Source organism: Sinocyclocheilus grahami, unplaced genomic scaffold, assembly GCF_001515645.1.
Source record: "Sinocyclocheilus grahami isolate Dianchi unplaced genomic scaffold, SAMN03320097.WGS_v1.1 scaffold77.1, whole genome shotgun sequence".
Taxonomy (NCBI): Eukaryota; Metazoa; Chordata; class Actinopteri; order Cypriniformes; family Cyprinidae; genus Sinocyclocheilus; species Sinocyclocheilus grahami.
The window spans coordinates 1272715-1290161 of record NW_015505256.1 but is presented as its reverse complement, the minus strand read 5'-3'; the positions used below and the strand labels follow the sequence as shown (position 1 = coordinate 1290161).

General features: G+C 39.0%; 1 protein-coding gene across 1 annotated transcript in view; it reads right to left on the bottom strand.

The window, feature by feature from the left end:
- The window catches only part of prkg1a (protein kinase cGMP-dependent 1a), a 55569-nt gene extending 43858 nt beyond the window's left edge, over nucleotides 1–11711 (bottom strand). Inside the window, exons 1-2 of the mRNA XM_016273290.1 lie at nucleotides 11248–11711; nucleotides 2208–2364 (exon numbers count right to left, since the gene is read on the bottom strand). Coding sequence (XP_016128776.1) covers nucleotides 2208–2364; nucleotides 11248–11552 — 462 coding nt within the window. The 5' untranslated portion in view covers nucleotides 11553–11711. The remainder of the gene's footprint in view (nucleotides 1–2207; nucleotides 2365–11247) is intronic.
- Nucleotides 11712–17447: the final 5736 nt, after the last annotated feature.

The following is a 17447-nucleotide window of genomic DNA, read 5'->3' as shown; positions in this document are numbered from 1 at the left end:
GACTGTCACGCAGAGCACACATGATCAGGCAATATACAAATGCACACTTCACAAGATCTCACAGCTGGATTTGACTAAGTCTGCAAGGTTTGTGAAATTAAATGTTCATTAGTAATTTAAAGGTTTGTTTAAATGATATGCGTATTTGCTAAATGCTGACGACAAATGAGAAAGCATTATGTCTGCCTTTCTGTTACTAATAATATAAAAGCAATCGTTATAATACTTTTTGTATACCTTTTAATTAATTTTTTCAACAGTTCTATCTGATTATTAAACAGACTTCTATCTGTATTAGGCAGAACTGTTAAATGACGACAACAAACAATGAAGAGGGAGAATGTGAGCACTGGGTGCTCTGGCGCTGCCGTTCTCAGCGCCGTCAAAATAAAAGTTAGGGTTAGGGTTAACCTAACCTAAGCTTCGAACACATCGGCCAGGCAGAAAAACTTATCGGCCGATGCCGATATTTGAAAAATGCCCATCGGTCGACCACTAATCTCCATTCTCTCTGAATCCTTTGCTCTTGCTGATCAACTGCTGTTTTCTATGCAAACAACTGAATGTGGCAGAGCCAATGCTGAGAGAACAGATATAATTATTTGTCTTATTACTACGAACAACAACTTTCCTTAATGTGTACTGGGACTGTATACAGCCAATATCCACTTAGTCTCTCTTTCTAATTGGCTTGTTCCAGGATATAGTGTGTTGGGCAAGTGCCCAATTTGTACCACAAAAGCATCAAACCTCTGGAGCATGACTAACGAAATCCCTTAATTCAAACCAAGTGTTCCACCATTCCCTCAGGAACATAAAGAGGAAAGACGGAGAAAATCCTCTGACCCTAAGAAAACAGAACAGCTATTTTCTCTCATTAAACCACAGAAATTGACAGATGTATTGACAGATGTAATTACTTCAGATACAGTGGGCCGACACAATCCTAGCCTGGCTTCTGCAGGTGTCACCAAAACAAGATCAAATATTTAAAGAATATTCCAAATGAGTATCCAACACTGACACTTAAAGGGGGCATAACACACACAGTTTCACCCAATCTCATGTTAATCTTGAGTACCTATAGAGTAGTACTGCTTCCTTCATATCTCCAAAAATTATTTAGTTTTATCATATTTATAAAAGAAAGATACAGCTCTACAATTCTCTCCGGAAAAAGCCGAGCTCCTGGAGGCGCGCCGTGGGTGGAGCTAAAGAGTGATGAGCACTTGGGCGCCAAATGCCAACAAAACAGACATTTGATGCCGTTCCACTTACCGTCTACAGTTCTGAATCATGAGCGGGATCTTTTATAGCTGGGACCGCTCCATCTTTCAGTATCAAACGATGTGCAAATCCAGCGTCGAACTGGGCCTTGTTTATAAACGTTCGTCAACAAACACACTTGTGAAACTCCGTTGCTGACACACTGTATCCACTGTTTACATAACGCTGGGTTCTTCAGTAAGCTGAACAAAGTTATCTTTCCCTTACAACCAAAAACACACTTCTTTGGATTGGAGACATTCTTCCCGAGCAAGTCCCATGCAGTGCTGCCACCGGAGGAAGCGCGTTGATGGGCGCGATCTCGCTCTTGCTCTGGTCGATGCGTGCGCGGGCGCATTCGTCCGGGAGAAATGCCCATATAAGGAGTTCCACCCTCGTTTACGTCATTAAGAGCCACGATCGAAAAAAACTCTCCGAAACTTGTACAAACCTGGAAGATTTTTGGCAGAGAAATACTCTGTCATACGTCCAAATTGTTTTTTGAAACTTTGTCCATGCTTAGCATGAGAATCCAACTCTTTAACAGTGTAAACAACTCTGAATGCATGAAACAGCATTGTAACCCCCCCCCCTAAACAAATATGTAAATACTAGTGATAGACCACATCCACAATGATTAAAAAAATATATCACATGGACAGAAAAGTATGCTTGTATGTATTTTGACTAAATATATTTTGACTAAGGACATACTCTCATTCATGACACTGCTTAAATGCGCTAACAAGTCATGTCATGCACATTCTCAAAGTATTGCATACAAGCACCGTCTAATTATTTTTGTTCAAAGAAATGTGAAGCATTACTGAACCTGCATGCATTTATTTCATGTATGTTAGAAGGCCATTATTGTGTATTACTGAGAGATTATTCTGTCAAAATTATGTGCTTGTGTAAATCATATATGATGTATAATTGACATAGACGAGGGAGCCCACATCCCCTTCTTTAATAATACAGCTGTTTTTGTCATAGTCCACTGGATACATACAGTCCACTATTTCCTGGATCTGAGACATCTCTAGGTTCTTCATGAAGTCATTGTCCAGAATAGCTGACTTTATCAGTTCCTTTGACCTGTACAGTGCAGAAAACATTGTTAAAAAGGTCCATGTCATTTCTTTAACATAGTAAAGACAACGACTATGCCTGAAATAGAAACTCGCTGGTTATTGCTCAGAATACACTAAATACAACTATTCAAACAATTGTTGTGACACTAAATGCATTATGCAACTGTAAACAGTGTCATACTACAATATGACCTCATGAACTCATTATGATTATGTGCACATTTAATTACATGAATGGTGTCCACTTATCATTTTTAATCTTAACTTTTGGCAATTCAATCAAACTATGAGTAGAAAAAAATGTAAAACAGCTGATACTATTAATATTATTAAGCATGGCTGGCAGTTTCATTCATCACATGAAATTGGAAGGCAATGCAAACACATTGCAATATGGGAAACAGCATCCAATACAATGTACTCTGTTGTACACATTTTGGCAGATGTAGTGTGTCATCCAGGTATTAAAATTTGCACACTATGCATATTATATACACTGTAGACAGTAAGAGCTGAATGATAGTACGGTAATCCAAACATAGCCAATGTGAATCCAATGAATCCACAAGGAATGTGGGTTTAGAAAAACAAGAGATGAAGGGAAGAGGATATTTCAAGAGCTGAAAGTAAATACACAAAATCTGCTGGACGTCACGGCAAACAAAAATCAGACTAGCTGAAAACGAGCTTTGCATCACAGACACACATTGTACACACATTTCAAGTAATTAAAAGTCAATGTAACCTCCCACACATGAACTAAGTAACGAACCTTTTCTGAAATGAAATTTCCAAAGAGTTTTCTGTGAAAAATCAGCTGTTCTCTAATTTTCATGATAAAATACTTCACTACAGAGACTGACTTATGAAGAGTGTAAACACTGTGCCTCTCAAAACACTGCTTTGTTTGCCAGACGGAACCTCTTGTACAACAATTTTGAAGTGGATCTGTTTGACCGAAAAATGGAAGACGAGTATTTTGAAAACCTGTTTAGAAAGTCATTGGGCAATTTAAGCCATTATTTTTTTGCAAATCCATTTAGTTTTGCTAATGGCATTAAATTGCTCAAGTGCTAGTGGATGGACAACTTGGTCTGATATGGTGGAGTGTGCTCTTTAAATGACATAATCGCTGTTTATATTACATTTCCGAGCATTCCTCAACAAAAAGCCTATTACTGTGACAGCAGCTCCTCTGCTCTTGTTGTCCTGGACTTCAGCCAGTCTTCTGATTTAGTTGCTAAAACCCACAAACGCTCACCTATGAACCACACAGTGTTTACATTCCACAGACATGCTCCACCGTGAGCAAAAACAGACCTTTATTTTTTTAAGATGTCTGCAGTACCTTACGAAGAGATTTTTTATTTGACTCAAACACACACGGACAGTCTCACCCTGAGGAAAATTGTATTGACCTTAAGATATAAAAATAGAAAGAAAAGAGACAACTGTTGACATACATTATAACAAAATTAAAGACCAATAAAATAAAAGTAAATAGCATCGCTCAGTTGATTTGGTGTTACAGGAATCTGATGAGCAATATTTGAGATCATATTGAGATTAGTAGGGTCTTGAGGAGAAATATTTAAGAAGCAAGACATATCAGCAAACATCTTCTTTTGTTTTCAATATAAAGGAGTAGTTAAGGAGTGGTTACCCACCCCCAGGTCATCCAAGATATAGATGAGTTTGTTTCTTCATTGGAACAGATTTGGAGAAATTACTTGCTCACCATGGATCCTCTGCAGTGAATGGGTGCCATCATGAGAGTTCAAACAGCTGATAAAAACACCACAATAATCCACAAGCTCCAAAAATCAACATGACTCCAGTCCATCAGTTAACCTCTTGTGAAGTAAAAAGCTGATTGTTTGTTAGAAAAAAATTAATCCATCAACCATCATTAAGCCATTTGAACTTTAAACGGTTGCTTCTGGCCAAAATACAAGTTTTCTATCTATAATAATACTTTCTCCAGTAAAAAAAACCCCATCCCCAGTTCTCTCATATCAAAATCCACAACATACTTGCTTAAAACTGTTTTAGACTGTTTTCACTTGTAAATTGCACTTGATCTGTGCATATTTCTCTCCTGATTCAGACAATATATAATTTTCACTGGAGAAAGCAATATTATGGAGAAAGGCCAGAAACAACAATTTAAAGTTAAGAAGACCTTAATGATGGATTTGATTCTCACGAACATGCAGCTTTTCTCTTTACAAGATGTTAATTGATGGACTGGAGTCGTGTGGATTATTGTGATGTTTTTATCAGCTGTTTGGACTCTCATTCTGACGGCACCCATTCACTGCAGAGGATCCATTGGTGAGCAAGTGATATAATGCTAAATTTCTCCAAACTCTGTTCAGATGAAGAAACAAACTCATCAAAATCTTGGATGGCCTAAGGGTGAGTAAATTTAAATTTTTGGGTGAACTATTCCTTTAATCCCAATTATATTTAGACAAACAACTGGGATCTCAAGCTACACTATTTCACAGCAACAGCCTTACAGTATAACTAGTGCATACTCAAATCCAGCTGCAAATAGAATAGAATTTGAATTGACAAGACATCATGTCAAAACATGAACCGACATGCACACAAGACATAACAAATAAGCCACCAGAAGGTCCGTAAAGGTGTTTACATGCAAAGCAATATCTGAGTAATCCCTCCAAGACTTGTGTGGTATTTTTTAAGGCAGTCTGTGTTCAAGAGGACACTGGCTCTATGGAGGAACAGTCATGGGAGATGTTTTACATCCAGTAAAAGCACAGAGATCACTGGCCTCATTTACAGCAGATGACCTCCGAATCATCCTGTAACCATCCCAAACTCTGTTTGACTTAGAATTTTACTCACTGCCTTTTTCAGGAGGACATTCACATCACACAGGTTGACAGACTGTCTCCCTTAAAAGGACAAAGTATGCTAAGGATTAAAGCAGAGTAAATTTGAGAAAGCTGTGGACATGGAACTACAATGGCTGAATGTCTGCAAAAAAGTTTCTTATTAGTAGGCCTTTTGTTTGTCTTGCAACATTTCTTGTCAAATGAATATTATTTAAAATACTTGAAACTGGAGAATGAATTTTGCAACATTAAGACTGTTACTGAACCGAAATGAATCAACACTGAACCAACACAAGCTGAATAATGACACTATTTTCTTCTGTAGATCTGCTTGTTGCTGAACTGAACTCGTTCATAATTGATGAAGTTTACAGTTATTGAACTGTACTAAACAACACTAAACACTCGAGATGAATGATGAAACTATTGTCTTGTTAGAGCAACTTTACAGCAGAATTTGAATTTGTCTCATATTTGATGAAGTTTGCCTTAAATGATTATGTTATTTTCCTGTTTATTACTGTGAAGCTGCCTTGAAACAAACTGTATTGTATAAAGTGCGATATAAATAAAGGTGACTTGACTTGAATGAATTCTGTTACTGGTGCAGAGAACTGTCCCAAGAATCTGTATTGATTCACATAATCTGGCCTCATTGGAAAGCCATCGGTAGCTCTGTGGTTGTCTGTAGATGTGTGTGCTAATGAATTAATGGCCATATCTTCCTCTGTTTGTTCTGTCCATTTTCTGGGCAGAATGCTAAAACAGGAAGCAAAGTCAGACTGCAGATAACAGCTCATACTGCACATGACAGTGCATAATTACCTAAGACAAATGAATGACTAAGTTGATTTATTTCTAGGCTGCAGAATGAAGCCGCAAATAATCTGTCCTATATATATTTTTTGTATGAAAACTGCATTGCAGATTTAAAAATATTGATGCCCAGTTAAAAACTAAATTTAAAATGTAAATTATTTATATAGCACATTGAAGCATGGCACCTGGTTTGAGTTGGTTTAAGCTGCAGCTTAGTTGGTCCTTAGCTGGTCATGAGCTGGTTTAAGTTGGTCATGTGCTGGTCCTAAGCTGGTTAAGAAACTAGCTCCTGCTCAAGACCATCTTAAACCAGCTCATGACCAACTAAGGACCAGCTTAAACCAGCTCAAACCAGCTGCCATGCTTTAAAACACACCTAACCAGCATATGCTGTTTTTTTTTTTCAACAGGGTGCTTATGTCTATAAATGCAAAATGCATTGTTGTGGTCGCTTTTAGCCATATTCTGACTCTGCCACCTTTGTACAAAGTCATAATAGAACAGCCTTGAACAATCAACCTGAATCAGTCTGGTTAAGTCTAACTCCCAAGTTAGTCCACTCTGCAGCCATATTGGCATTTTCAATTCCTGTAATAGGTATAAGTACTAAAACTAGAACTAAATCTATAAAAAAGCAGTTTTGGTTATTAAAATAAAGCTCAAATAAACTATTTCTACCATTCATGTTTTACAGGCTCATGGTTCTTTCCTTCCGGAGATCCAACCTGCAATCTTGCAGCTTTAACCACTACACAAAGAAACATGACAAAGTTTTCAGAAGCGTGTCATGAATTGTCATATCCAAAGGACAAAGGGTCCAGTGCAGACATTCCTGTTTCAGAGCAGAACTTCTGATCTCTGATATTTCAAAAGACCTCAGACAGCCCAGGTGTCAGAGATGAGTTCAGAAGAGACATACCAATCAAGACTTCAAAAAAAAAAAAGTCTGGTATTTCATAATTTTAAGTGTATCAAATCCCACTGCAAGGTTAAAGGGGTCATCGGATGCCCATTTTCCACAAGTTGACATGATTCTTTAGGGTCTTAATGAAAATCTGTAACATAGTTTGGTTAAAATTCCTTAAAGGGGTCATATGATGCGATTTCATTTTTTTCTTTCTCTTTGGAGTGTTACAAGCTCTTGGTGCATAAAGAAGATCTGTAAATTTGCAAAGACTAAAGTCTCAAATCCAAAGAGATATTCTTTATAAAAGTTAAGAGTCAACCACGCCTACCTAAAACGGCTCTTTCTAACACGCCCCCACATATCTACCTCACTATGTGGGACGATTTGCATAACACCGCCCAAATGTTCACGCAAAGAAAGAAGGCGTAACTTTTATTCTCACTGTAGTATTGTTGCCGCTGCCGCCATGTCCTGAAGACGCTGTGTGCTTCGTTGTGAAAGCGAAACTAGCTGATCTGTGCTGGTTGCTGAGGGAATACATCAACTTAGTGCTGTGGCTCGCCGGCACATTTTATGGAGGACTGTTTACTGATCCTGGGAGAGTAACGTTAGACTAAAATGCCGGCAGTTCTGACACAAGTAAGTACGTTTTCTTTTATCATTTGCTACGGATGATTCAAACGCGAGTTTTGGGCAGTGTGGAGTAGCACTTGTTGTTTGTCATTTCTCCGATCACAAATGCAGACAGAGTTTTATGTTTACGCGGCACGATGCAATGCAACGCAACGCGTAAAAAGACAGTATAAGTCATTATAATCAGTAATTATGTCCCCACTGCATGCAACAAATGCCTCTTTTATATAATGGGTTTGAATGTTTTTGTATGCTAATTAGCACATTATTAGGAAAGGTGATTTGCAAAGATTCATTAAAAAATCTTATGCTCACTTCTTAACGCATTTAGGTAGATCGGGGCGCATTCCCTTCAAAAACAAACGTAATCCACTGCGTCTTCAGCGGCTCAGATGTCAGGAGTAAATGACGACTGCTACATTATTACATCCAACAACAGGACACCTCAATCGCTTAGGAGTCATTCTTGACTACATCTGCTCCATCAGTGAAACAATGGAGAACTGATGACAGCTCACTCAGGGTGGGTCTAACGTAGGGCTGTGCGATATGGACAAAAAAAACCTATCGCGATTTCTTTGATCAATTTTGCGATTTCGATTTTAATCACGATTTTGACACACACAGACATGCTTTACAGTCATTAATGCATTCAGTGTGAATTTGAAACATATTTCCAAAAGAAAACCAATTAGAGCTTTATCAAAAAGCTGTAACATGTCTCTAGAACAGACATAAGGCAGAATAATCACTAAGTAAAGGTGTAACAAAATGTCTCTATAGACATATGAGAAAAAAAAATCCATGCATTGGTCATAGAGCTCTTTGTGGCGTTGCCTCAGATAAGTTCACATGTACTCCGTCTGCAGTGCGTATACAGTATGTGTATGCGGTGCAGAAGCAGCATTCCTTGTTTTAAATCTAGCCAAAAAGCCATGTGTTGACTGTGAAACAGTAGACTTTAATAATATGCATTTATGGTGTAATTACTAAATTTCCGTGTCACTCCATGTTAATTTTTACCGCGAATAATCCGCTGTCACTTTAATTCAGAGTGTGCAGCACAGCAGAAATAGATTCCGTGCGGAAACGATCGCAGCATGACTGCTGCAGATGCACCGCTCCTGGAGCGCACTGCCGAACCGCAATCACGTGCAGTGTGAACATTCTGATCCGTTAACATGGGCGCGGAAAAAATACGCACCACAGACGGAGTGTGTGAACCTGGCGTTACGTTTGCATGCCCGCCCGGTCTGTTCTGTTCTCGTACTCCATTTAGGCGCGCTGCATTCTGATTGGTTCGGATAGCATACTGCGGGAGGTCGGGGGTGCAGAAAATCGTGCTATAAAGCGATTTAGAAATCGCGCAAGCTCAAATTTAAAAAAAAACACTGGGTGGATTTTATCATTATATAGTGGTTGTGTACACACACTGCTAACACACATTTTAGTTCAAACAACTTGTAAAAGTGCATGTAGCATCCGATGATCCCTTTAAATGCAAAAACGAATCAGAAACAGGAAGAAACAAGATGCAATTATGAGATAGAGACACTGTAAGTGACATTCAAATGGCAAAAACACTCCACTGAAAGAAAAGAACGAGGTATGTCACTTAATATGATTCCTATTATGAATTTTGGCGAAAGCACAATTTGCCTTTACTTTGAAGAAAAAAAAAAAGCAACAGGACAGTGGATACATTAATGCATCAGCAAAAAAGACACACAAAATAAAGATAAATGGATTTTCATCCAAAATAACAGTCATCTCCCTGACCACACACAAAGATATAGAATCATCTTCCAACACATTATGAGCTTTCGAAGTGTAAAGCAATATTGATGCCAGTTCGTTCCCATCTGGCAGCCCAACACATGCTGTTATGAAAGCTTTTTTCTTTTAAATCTTCATAATCATTCCTTAAAGTGCTGATCAGCTCAAGATGCAAGCAGAATAGAAGAAAAGACTCTGCTGCGATATGGTTCAAAGGGCTTTTCTGTACAAAACAAGGTTACATTGTAAATTAGTGCAGTGTTGCAAATGTCAGATGCACAGCAGATGGGGGAGGCATGCGGGTCAGAAACAGAAGAATGATGTTCCTCTGCTGCCAAACCACTAGATGCAAATTAATTTAGGAGTCTGTGTGTTCATGACAGCAGGCTGAAATGCAAAAATCCTTCACTTCCAGGGGAACCGTTTAGTCTGATTAGGTCCTCCGTCTTGACAGTGTCTATTTCAATTACAACACAACACGACACACTATTGTGTGCATAATAACAGTTGAGCATGTAAATAGTGTTCGTGATCCACCTGCTGCATGACATCATGCTGCTTTGATAAGCAAATGACCAGTCCGTTAAACAAAGCAGTTATTATAGTCTTTGGGTATTTCCCACATCAATGCTCCTATTAACTGCTCAGTACGGACATGTTATTCCTGGTTCAGATGTTTCCTTGTGGAAAATCAACTTTCTTGGAGCGTCATCAATGACATGCTTCTGCAAATGTGAATGAATGGCATTTTGAATAAAATATAATGAATTTGTCTCTGTGAATTTTGAGATTTTGAGATTACAGACATCATAATGATTTCAATTGTGCAACCTGCACAGCCCATGTTATTGCCGTCCTTTTCAAGAAAGTTACCATGGAAACCATTGCCAAAATACCATAGTTACTCCAGTTAGTGTTGCTACATTAAAACTGTTTACTTGATGAAATACGTGGATAAAAAAACTGTGTAAAAATAACATATTTACTAGTTACTATTTTAGCAAAAACGACGGTCGTTTTTTATGGATGATGTTCTGAAGAACAACTGGTGAGTTCAGTAAAGTATACAGCATGCATTCTTTTCTTGTCTATAATATCTATGCAAAAAGCAGTATGTCAAATCAGTATACAGTGTCCAAATACACAGTATGACACACTATGCAAATATTTGGTGTACTGAGGCATCTTCTGAAGAGAAGCTTCTTGTCTCCTTGTAGGGATCCATCCTTGTTACAGTGCTTAAACCAGGGGTGCCCAAACTCAGTCCTGGAGGGCCGGTGTCCTGCAGAGTTTAGCTCCAACCCTAATCAAACACACCTGAACCAGCTAATCAAGCGCTTACTAGGCATGCTAGAAACTTCCAGTCAGGTGTGTTGAGGCAAGTTGGAGCTAAACTCTGCAGGACACCGGCCCTCCAGGACCGAGTTTGGGCACCCCTGGTTTAAGCTAACCTTGGGTTCTGTGGGAATGGATTTTGTCAGATTCAAAAGTTGAAAAAGAAAAAAAAAACAGAGAACTGTGAGCTGGGTGGTTTTTTATTTTATACTGTAAGAAAGTTGTTCCTCATGGTTACACTGCTGTTGTATAGTGATATTTGTAGGCTACGTCATAGGTAATTTAATTATTTATTTATAGAGCTTTATGAGGTGTTTAATGGCTTTAATTCAACATTCAATTCGTCAAATAACAAATTCAACTTTTTAAAGAAAGCATAATGTGGTATGTGATGACTCTACTTTGTATTAAAGTTTAAAGTGGAATTTAAATTGATTGTTTTAGGTGGTAGGCCTATTGAATGGTTTTATTGACGCGTTCGATGGTTTACTATTCGATTACTTTGATGTCGTATTTAATCATTTCAATGTTATATTTTTTCGCGTTAACCTACTTGGCACTCTTGGGGACGTTGGGCAGGGTCACGTGACTCAGCTGCTGGACGTTGGCTGGTTCGGCGCTGATCGCCTGGCGTTTGGTGCGCTGATGCTCCTGCAGCTCCGGGCGGCTCTGGACCTGTTGGGTAGCCGGGCGGATCACGGAGCGGTACTTATCCAGTTCGTTCTGCAGTTTCTGAATGAGTTCGTCTTTCTGATCCAGTTCCAGCTCCAGTTCGTCAATGAGCGCGTCTCTCTGTCTCAGTTCTTCAATTTTCTCCTGTAGCGCGTACTGGAGGTCGCGTAAAGTCCCCATCATCATCCCTTCTGAACCGAACAAAACCTCCCAGAACTGCACTTTTAGTAACTTTACTGAGAGGAAAGCAATACTATGCACTAAACCAGCTTCTATTCTACTCTAAAGATGACCTACAGGACAACAAAAACGAGAAGAGCCTTTGGGGGAAACGGTCTCTCAGTGTATCCGTGTAAAAAAAGGAAAAGGAAAGAATCGGCGCTCAATTCCGCGGAAATCCTCACAGCTCTGACAGGAGCGTATCCGTGTGAGGCTGAGCGCGCGTCGCTCGTGGGCAGTGACGTGATGAATGAGTGGAGCTCGAGACTCCACGGAACGCTCGCGCGGGATTCCTGGACAGTCAGGATTGATCAAATGCCATAGTGTCTACACAGATGTTGCCTTTAAAACTAAACCTACCTGAGACATATTCATTGGAATAAAATGTTAGCCCTAGTCACCTCTAAAATTCACTGGCATTGCTTAAATAGCTTGATTTATCTCCACTATGGAGACTCCACGGAACGCTCGCGCGGGATTCCTGGACAGTCAGGATTGATCAAATGCCATAGCTTGCCGTATGTGTCTACACAGATGTTGCCTTTAAAACTAAACCTACCTGAGAAATATTCATTGGAATAAAATGTTAGCCCTAGTCACCTCTAAAATTCACTGGCATTGCTTAAATAGCTTGATTTATCTCCACTATGGAGAGCTGGGTTTGTTCCTATTTTACCCAGCACTGGGTTGTATTTAACCCATTTAATCATGCTTGAGTTTGAATATATGGATGTTCAGCTCTGTACAGGTGGTAACCGTTCAACTTTTTAGACAAAAACTTTACAATAGTGTAGAACTATATAAAAATATCCATAATTTCTCTGGGGTTTTTTTAGCAGTTTTTCTTGCAATTGGTTTCAAAAACCTAATTAAGAGCTAAATTAAATTAGAATCCCTAAAACCTGGAGATATGAGGTCATGAAAGTCCAAACTTTAACACAAAACTCAACTATAATGAAGGCTTTTCTGGGTTTTAAGACAAGGTCGGGCAAGTTGTCACGTAGGCTGTTTTATATGTTGGCATTTTAATAGAATGTATAAAATACCATTTCTGTTGGCCAGAGAATGGTTTGATATTTCTCTGCTATACCAGCACAGACACCTTGTTGAAGACCCCTAGTTTTACTGTTTTCAAAAAGCCTATACACTCTAAAAGATGCTGGGTTAAATACAACCCAGTGCTTGGTAAAATAGGGACAAACCCAGCAATTGGGTTGTTTTGACCCAGCGGTTGGGTTACTACCCAGAAGGTTGGGTTAAACATTTAACCCAACCGCTGGGTCAAAACAACCCAATTGCTGGGTTTGTCCCTATTTTACCCAGCACTGGGTTGTATTTAACCCATTTAATCATGCTTGAGTTTGAATATATGGATGTTCAGCTCTGTACAGGTGGTAACCGTTCAACTTTTTAGACAAAAACTTTACAATAGTGTAGAACTATATAAAAATATCCATAATTTCTCTGGGGTTTTTTTAGCAGTTTTTCTTGCAATTGGTTTCAAAAACCTAATTAAGAGCTAAATTAAATTAGAATCCCTAAAACCTGGAGATATGAGGTCATGAAAGTCCAAACTTTAACACAAAACTCAACTATAATGAAGGCTTTTCTGGGTTTTAAGACAAGGTCGGGCAAGTTGTCACGTAGGCTGTTTTATATGTTGGCATTTTAATAGAATGTATAAAATACCATTTCTGTTGGCCAGAGAATGGTTTGATATTTCTCTGCTATACCAGCACAGACACCTTGTTGAAGACCCCTAGTTTTACTGTTTTCAAAAAGCCTATACACTCTAAAAGATGCTGGGTTAAATACAACCCAGTGCTTGGTAAAATAGGGACAAACCCAGCAATTGGGTTGTATTTAACCCAGCATTTTTTAGAGTGTAGGTTATTTAATGGTTTCCATTGTGACAACTAAAAATAAAGGTTCTTTATTGGAATCTGTGGTCCAAAATATTTATTCTACGGCATCGCTGTGGACACCCACTTTTGTAACCTTTATTTTTGAGAGGTTGTGTTTTATTCTTGGACAGTAATGACTGGAAATGATCAAATGCCATAACTTGCCGTATGTGTCTACACAGATATTGCCTTTAAAACTAAACCTATCTGAGAAATATTCATTCACTGGAATAAATTGTTAGCCCTAGTCACCTCTAATATTTCACTGACATAGCTTGATTTATCTCCACTGTGGAGAGCTTAGCTGGTAGAGATGCATCATGTTTGAGTTTGTATTTAAGTTTATAAAAGGACATACGGCGTCCTCTGGTGGCAAACTATGAAAGACACACAGGAACAATGAAAAGATCCGAGGGCTAGTGATTTTTATAATAATAATAATAATAAAACCTTATTTATATAGAACCTTTCAAACATAAAATGCAACTATTTATAGAGACAAGCAGGACAAACAGAGGTGTTTAACGTCACAGCCCTGCCTAAGAACAATGATATCTGTTTATGGATGCTATATAGGGCTATCTATTCTTAATATATAAATTAAGTGATAATAATACTCTCTGAAGAAACAGTGGACTATATCCAAGCACCGTTGTGCATCTGATCTGGATGCCTTTTTTGGGCCTGAAATGTTCTCTTTGCAAGCTTTAGCTGATTAATAAACTAAAAACTGGTGAGGACAAAGCTTAAAGAGACACAAAGACAGTATGAGCAGGCGGGCATGAAACAAACCCTCATCTTTGCTATCTGAAACCGCTTGTGAAAAGATCCCAAAGGCCTACAACAGCACCCAGATGTCTACCATTCTTTGGATAGTTAAAGAAGTCAAAAATAATACACAAAGAACAATTCATCTAAACAATGCCTGAAAATAACAAACAAGGAATGCAAGATTCGTTCATTCTGCTGCTCGTTTCCATCACTTTTTAACTGTCACTGTCCTTGAAAGGACCTCTCTCAGAAAAACAGGCTTTAAATTTCACCTCTATAAACTCTTCCTGCAGGGTTCTTCCTCTGTCGATCGATGGAAAGAGGATCTGTTGTAACATGACTAGTGTGGCTGCCCTTTTCCGCCACAGACTCACATCTGCCGCCATTTTGTCTCTTTGGGACCCTTACAAGTGCACCAGTTCTTTTTTTAGATGACACCAAGATCTCACTTTCAAATCTTGAGGAGACAAAGTCTCTACTATTTCTTAATTAAATGACACCGTTCACTGGGAATTCTCCTCTGAAAATACATGTTAATGGGTTTAGTTCACCCAAAAATGAAAATTAGCATATAAAATACTCACCCTCAATGCATTCTAGGTGTACTTTCTTCTTTCAGACGAATCCAGTCGGAGTTATATAAAAAATGGTCTTTGAGCTTTCAAGTTGTTTAATGCTAGTCAGCGGGACACACATATATATATATATATATATATATATATACATATACTGTATGTGTGTGTGTGTGTGCTTGTGTATTAGTTGTAAGCATTTTTCAAAATAACAATTTTGCCTAAAGCAATAAGCAACCCTTAGAAAGTTCAGTCAAATCCTCTACAAAGATGCCCAGAAAATAGGGCTGATGGAAGGGGAAGCATATGGTCAAACAAAGCACTTTCTAATGGCGTATTAAATATCCTGAGACAGGCTCTTGGGCGCTACACGTTCAAACCCTAAAAGCCGATAATGCATGAAGCTTCCTGTGCTCAGAGCCCTCTGGGAGAGGATGATGATGGTGATGATGTTTTAGATCAATGATACACTCTATATCCCTCACCTCCTCCTCTCTCTGAAGCTTCACAAAGATGCTCTGTCATCATGAGTTTCTTCATTCATGTCCTGAATCGTCAACCTCAAATACACTTAATGATCTACAGATAGAATCAAATCAAGTAATGTCAACGAAGTGCCAAACTATTAAAAGTCATGACTCAAGACTTGTGCAAAGCCATTGAAGCATTACTTGCATATGTTAAATACTTGCGAAATCTCACCTGTCAGATTTGGCAACTCTCCTGAAGATTTGGTTTGATAAATCCTGGTGCGTCTGCGGTTCGGCTGATATTCCCTGCGCGCGGTGTGTCCGTGGTCCGATCTGCGCGCACGGTAAAACGGACTGACATTTGTGCAGCTTTCTCTTTAGCTCGTTAATATCGTCTTCTCGCTCCAGCAAACGTCTTTCCAGATCTCGTATCCTCTCCTCCTTCAGCATTAAAATCTTGGCAAAGTCTTCCTCTAGGTCACTCATTCTGAGGTAGTAAAACAACTTTAATCCCTTTAAAATCAACCAGGCGCGCTGTCAAACTGTACCACGCGCCCAGAGAAGCTCTGGTTGTGAAGCTCCAGTGTAAAACAGCTGATCTATCCACGTGTTTACAGTTAGAAACGAGAGTCGGCGTCGGTCCAGCTATCGGTCACTTCTGTACTAAACATCCCCGTGCAAAAGCACACACCATACCCGGTACAGACTGTCTCCTCATACACGGGGTCTTCAAAATAGGCGGAGTTTCACTTTTGTGCTGGGGGGGGCTATATATTCTACATATCACTATAAGGTGCCTTTACACTGACATTTTAAAGTGCCGAGGCGGGATAAATGCACTTACACTGGAATGGCAATAGTGGGAAACAGTGGGAACTGTACCGTCAGACGCGCACTGATTGATATGACAACTTGCTGTGTCCGACATATGAACGAATCAGTCTTCGAAAGAATCAGATTCACTTCAATGAATCGTATCTTTTCAATGAATCAGTTGCACATTCTTTTCAATTTGAGTTTAATCTGTCCGGGCAGTTACCGAGAACCGTTTTTTTTTTTTTCGAACAATCTCGATTTGTAATTAGACCCAGATGAGTGAGCTGATTTAGACTGAACCAAGGATTTGACAGAGTGCGGAGCGAAAAGTTAGTTGTTTTTATAAATAGCATTTTAAGTGCAAACCCTTTTAGCTAAGAGAGTAATTTAAGTATTGTTTAAATGTAGGCTATGTAAATGCAAACTCTATTTATATTTGTATCAAGTGATTCATGGCTGCAACAGAATGAATTAGAACAAGTAAACCAATACAGTAAAATTACAAAATTACAGTAAAATCATTTAAATAAATAAATATGTGTAAAATAAAAAATAAGAATAGGCCTATCTTAAACAACACATGCTTTGGTTTTAGAGTATGCCACGTCGGAATGGCACGGGACGACGTGTTGACGTAAAGACTGCTGATTCATTTTTCTCTGAAACGAACTGTTCGAAAGAACCGATTCGCTGAAATGAACCAGACTTCCCATTGTTAAAGGGATAGTTCACCCAAAAATGAAAATGTGATGTTTATCTGTGTACCCCCAGGGCATCCAAGATGTAGGTGACTTTGTTTCTTCAGTAGAACACATATGATAATTTTTAACTTTAACCGTTGCAGTCTCTCAGTCGTATAATGCATGGCAGTGGTAACAAAATCTATGAGAGTAAAAAAAACATGCACAGACAAATCCAAATTAAACCCTGCGGCTCGGAACAACACATTGATGTCCTAAGACACAAAACGATCAGTTTGTGCGAGAAACCGAACAGTATTTATATAATTTTTTACCTCTAATACACCACTATGTCCAACTTCCTTGAGCGCGCGCACGGCATCCAGTGCGTGAGGTGTTTACGCGCTCTGGCGTAGTTTACGCAATCGCCGGAAGTGATCTCTCGCGCTAATACGTCACTCATTGTTTACACAGTGCACAGTCATTGTAGGTAGGACGGCTAATCAAAATGGTACTTACTTGCGTTTATCCAGATTGTTCAAACCGACTTCAAAATAAAAGATTACGTTTTCTCGCACGAACTCATTCGGGAGTGGTGACTTTCCACGTATTCCCAACTTCTGAGCCTGCTCGCCTGAAGTTATGGTTG